The 5,216-nt window shown below is 42.6% G+C and overlaps 1 protein-coding gene across 1 annotated transcript in view; it reads right to left on the bottom strand.

Moving 5' to 3' along the window:
• INO80 (INO80 complex ATPase subunit) overlaps positions 1-3,733 on the bottom strand; it is a gene marked incomplete in the record, with an annotated part of 129,629 nt that extends 125,896 nt beyond the window's left edge. The window contains 3 exon segments of the mRNA XM_027775821.1: positions 2,900-2,967; positions 3,063-3,232; positions 3,552-3,733. Of these exon segments, the coding sequence (XP_027631622.1) occupies positions 2,900-2,967; positions 3,063-3,232; positions 3,552-3,694 (381 nt within the window).
• Between the last annotated feature and the right edge of the window lie 1,483 nt (positions 3,734-5,216).

The following is a 5,216-nucleotide window of genomic DNA, read 5'->3' as shown; positions in this document are numbered from 1 at the left end:
AAAAAAAAAAAAAAAAAAAAAAAGGAAAACAAGGAACCAGCAATTGGCATAATGGCTATGTCGCTGGGCTCCCATGCAGTCGACCGTGGTTCGGGTCCTGGATCCGGTAGCTTAAAATCACGCAGGGCTCATGTGCATGTATGCCCAAGATTCTAAGAGGAGAATGGAGAAGGGATTGCAGCATGGCCGTCCCCCCAGGGGGTGATTTCTCACTTTCTGTCTCTCATCTCTCTCTGTCTTTCTAGGGAATGCACGCACCCTATACAAAAATCTCTGAAAATAAGTAAATAAAAATTCTGCATTTTTAACACCCTGAAGCCTTACTGATACTGGGTAAATTAGACTCCTTTTTATGTAAGTTTTTAAAGGGCCTAGTAATAATAATGAAAGATTTAAATTACTTTGAACTCTTTATAAGACAAGTAAAAAATATAAAAATAATTAGTTTAGGGGGACCAGCAGTTAGCATAATGGCTATGTCTCTGGACTCCCATGTAGTCGACTGCAGTTCGCGTCCCGGACCCGGTGGCTTAAAACTCACGCCGGGTGTGCGTGTGTGCGTGCATGCCCAAGATCCCGAGAGGAGAATGGAGGAGAAGGGATTGCGGTGTGGCCATCCCCCTGGGGGGTGATTTCTCGCTTTCTGTCTCTCTGTCTCTCTCTGTCTGGCGCGCGCATGCGCCCTATAGCAAAAACCTCTCAAAAAAAAATTAGTTTAGAGACCAGCAGATGACATAATGGCTACATTGCTGGACTCCCACATAGTCGACCACGGTTTGAGTCCCAGACCTGGCAGTTTTAAAACTCACGCCAGGCACGTGTGCATGCGTACTCAAGATCCTGAGAGGAAAATGGAGGAAAAGGAACTGTGGTGAGGCCATCACCCCTGGGTGGGTGATTTCTCACTTTCTGTTTCTCTGGCGAATGCACATGTCCTATAATAAAAATCTCTCTAAAAAAAAAATAATGGGGGACAGCAGGTCACATGACAGTTAAGGTGGCTGGATTCCCATGGCTGACAGCAGTTGGACTCTTGGACCTGGCAGCTTGCTTTCTCACCTTCCTTGGCTCTCTGACTCTCTCTGGTCAACTTAAAAAAAAAAATAAAGTTACAATGAATAAAATTAAATAAAATAATTGTTTTGAGAGATTTTTGCTACAGAGCATGTGCGACTGCCAGAGAGACAGAAAGCAAGAAATCACCCCTCAGGGGGCTTGGTCACACCACAATCCCTTCTTCTCCATTTTCCTCTCAGGATCTTGGGCACACACGCACACGCGTGGTGTGTGTTTTAAGTTGCCTGGTCTGGGACTCGAACCATGTATGACTACGTGGGAGTACAGCAAAATAACCATTATACCATCTGCTGGTCCAAATAAAATAATTCCTTAATAATAATAGTAGTAGTAAAAATTAGTTTAAAAGACATACTATCCTGGGGCCAGAAAGTACTGTGGTGGTTAAGGGCACTGGACTCCCACATGGCGGACTACTGTTTGAGTCCTGGACGTGCCAGCTTTCTTTTTCTCTTTTCTTTTCTTTTCTTTTCTTTTTTTGGAGAGGTTTTTGGGGCCAGCTTATAGTTTATGTCTGGGACCTGGTGGCTTAAGAATCACACCTGGCACGTGTGTGTTAGTACTCGAAATCACAAGAACAAAGTGGAGAAGGCATTGTGGTGTGGCCAACCCCTGGAGGGTTTATTTCTCAGTTTCTTTCTCTTCCTCTGCTGTAAAGCAAAATATATAATAGTTTACCTAAAAGAAGGAAGCAGTGGGGCCAGCAGGTGGTATGGTGGTTAAGGCAATGGACTCCCACATGGCCAACTATGGTTCAAGTCCTGGACCCAGCAGCTTGAAAATCACAGTGGGTGTGAGATGCATGTATGCCCAAAATACCAAGAGGTGGTGATTTCTCACTTTCTCTCTCTCATTCTCACTCTAGGGAAACAGCAAGCCTCCTCTAAAAGCACAGACTACAGAACATAAACCTTGTCAATCTACAACAGTACCTAGCATGTGTATAGACTCAATGAACACTTGAAGTAACCACTGAGGGACTGATGGAAGATAGATTAATAATACTGATTATGACATGAACCAATGATGGTAAAAATTTCATTTAATCCATTTTTGTACTCCCTCTAAACCCATGGTGCTTTTTGTTAGTTTTTAATTTGTTATAGGTTATGTGTACTCCCCAGAGAGATGAAAAGGCAAAGAGAGAGAAAGTGAGAAAGCCGCAATCCCTCCTCCCACCATTCTCCACCTGGGATTTTGGGAAGGTAAACACACTTGCCCGCTATGTTTTTCAACTTAACAGGTTCAGAACTCAAACCACAAAGTTAGCCATGTGGGATCCAACTGCTTTACCCACCACACTCACACCACTGGCTGGGGGACCACACAGTGTGCTTTTTTTTTTTTTTTTGAGAGAGGTTTTTACTATAGGGCACATGCACTCACCAGAAAGAGACAGACAGAGAAGACAGAGAGTGGGAAATCATCCCATGGGAGGATGGCCACGCTGCACCTTCTCCTCCATTCTCCTCTTGGGATCTTGGGCACGCACATGATGCACCTGGCGTTGAACTTAAGCCACCAGGTCCTGGACTCGAACCATGGTCAGCTACATGGGAATCCAGCGACATAGCCCTTACTTACACCAACTGCTGATCCCGCCCCACAGTTCTTTATACTCAACAAATGTTTGCAGAAGTGACTTCATTCACTCCTTCAGATTTTCTCTATAATCTCCTCAAAAAATCATATCCAATATAAAAGACTCATATTTGGAAAAAAACCTATGTTGACCTTCCAGAATGAGCTGGTAACTTCTGTTAGTAATTTCAGTAAATTATTTGGATTTTAAACATTCTGCCTTTATCCACTTATCTGTTACCTTTAGCCACTTTCTGCTTTTCTTCAACTTGGAGAAGTTATATAAATTTCCCCTGTCAGATTTTGATTCTGTATAAAGAAACACAAAGAATTTTTTAAAAAATGAAAGGATGACTGTGCCCAAAGAACTATCAGTCCAAAAAGGGATCTCACCCCATACCGACCTGACTGCAGAACGCCATTCAGTGAGTACGTGTTTAACATTCCAGAACTGCTTGCTCCAGAAGTCTCACCAAGCAATGAATTTGGAGGCTCTTCCTTAACTTGTATTAAGGGATCCCCAGACTGGGGCAATAAAGGATTATTATCATCCAGTCCATCTTCACTGTCATCACTATAAATTAAAAAATGGTGAGTCCAACCACAGCTGATGCAGCAAAATACTATAATTTAACATGAGCAGAACTAGACACTTTACAAAAGAAACTGATCCTTTAAATAAGTTCACTGTTTTATTTTAAACAAATCTAATGTAACAAAAATCATACTTTTATGCTATAATCTAGAGATAATAAGGAATCAGAAATGTCATAAAACATATGAAAAAGATGGAGTAACACAGCTAGAAACATTCTTGCTTAATGTTCAAATCTACAGAAATGAAGAAAATCAGGAACATAGGAGGATTATATTGCAAAGATGGAGTAACACACCTAGAAATGTTCCGGTTGAAGATAGCTGAAGTCTGTCTCAGGAAATGGTCCAACCGGAGGGCTCTCTCCAGGTACTGAAGATAGAGGGGCTTTGCCAGCTCACTGCAGCCGCCATCGTCCCCGGCACCCAACTCCGAGGCCATAGAACAAATCTGTCTTCATACACAAGGGCCTCCGACTGCACGGCTGCAAAGTGAAGACAGGTAGTGAAAAGTGAACTACGACTCACTCTTTCTCTCACCTCTTACTCTCAAGATGATGAGAAATCAGACCTCTGAGAACCCAACTAAATAAATATGACTTTTTTTTTGTTTTGCTATAGAGCATATGTGTTCTCCAGAGAAAGACTGAGTGACAGAAAGAAGAAAGTGAGAAAGCACTCCCCGGGGGGGATGGCCATGTCACAATCCCTTCTCCTCCATCCTCCTGTTGGAATTTTGGACGTGGACACACATGGACAAGCACATTTTTCAAACTGCCAAGTCTGAGACTCAAACAGCACAGTCGGACTGTGAGATCCAGCCGCCCTAAACACTGCACCACTTGCTGGCACTAAATATGGATATTTTTTCTTTCTATTTCTTAAAGAGGTTTTTGTCTAGCAACCCAGAAAGTGAATTAAAAGAAAAACTAATTTTTTGGAAAAAAATTTTTAATTGATAAAAAAATTAAAAAGAAAGAAAAGAGGTTTTTGCTTAGGCATGTGTGCTAGAGCGGGGAGATAGACACAGTGAGAAGGAAAGTGAGAAATCACCCCCAGAGGGGATGGCCATGCAGCAATCTCTTCTCTACTTTCCTCCCGGGGTCGTGGGCATGCGCACAAACACACCCAGTGTGATTCTGAAGCTAACGGGTCCAGGACTGGAACCATGGTCAGCCATGTGGGAGTACAGCAATGTGACCACTACGTCATCTGCTGGCCCCTAAATACAGATACTTTAGAGACTAAGATTTAAGAGACAGGTGGGGCAGTGGTAAAATGCAAGGCTCTGCAAGGTGATTCCAAATGGGAACCATTCTCGTTCAAGTTCAGATCTCCCTGAGTATGGCCAGTCAACATTTGCCAATGGAATTGGGGGAAGGCTAGGGCTCCACTGTGGTATAAAGACCCTATTTGATGTTCTCTGTTTTGCTCGCAGGTGGGAAAAATAAACTTAAAAAAGTATGACTTAGAAACAATTTAGACAATTTAGGCAAAGTGAATAAATGTGAGGGTGTGAACAAATGTATAACCTGGGCATTCTCTTTGCCATGTTATGCTCTTTCAGATAAGAATGAGTCAGAATGGGGACAGCCAGTAGCACGTAGCTTAAGGTGGCTGGATCCCATATGACCAACTGCATCCTGGATACAGCAGCTTGGAAAACAAGCTGGACACATGTGCATGCATGCCAAAAATCCTGAAAGGAAGGAGAAAAGGAGAAGAAAGGATTGTAGTATGACCAGCCCCCACAGAAGGTGCTTTTTCAGTTTCCCCACTCCTCTTTCTAACCAGCACACAAGTCATTCTCTAGCAACATTTTTTCTTTTAGTTTTTAAGAGAGTTTTTTTTTGTTTTTGTTTTTTTGCTATACAGAGTGTGCTCTCACCAGAGAGACACAGAGACAGAAAGCGAAATGAGAAACCATGTTGTGATCCCGTCTCCTACATTCTCTCAGGATTTTG

Source organism: Tupaia chinensis, unplaced genomic scaffold (genome assembly GCF_000334495.1).
Source record: "Tupaia chinensis unplaced genomic scaffold, TupChi_1.0 Scaffold000605_1, whole genome shotgun sequence".
NCBI classification, from domain to species: domain Eukaryota; kingdom Metazoa; phylum Chordata; class Mammalia; order Scandentia; family Tupaiidae; genus Tupaia; species Tupaia belangeri.
The sequence above is the reverse complement of the archived record's forward strand: the minus strand, read 5'-3'. Positions and strand labels throughout refer to the sequence as shown.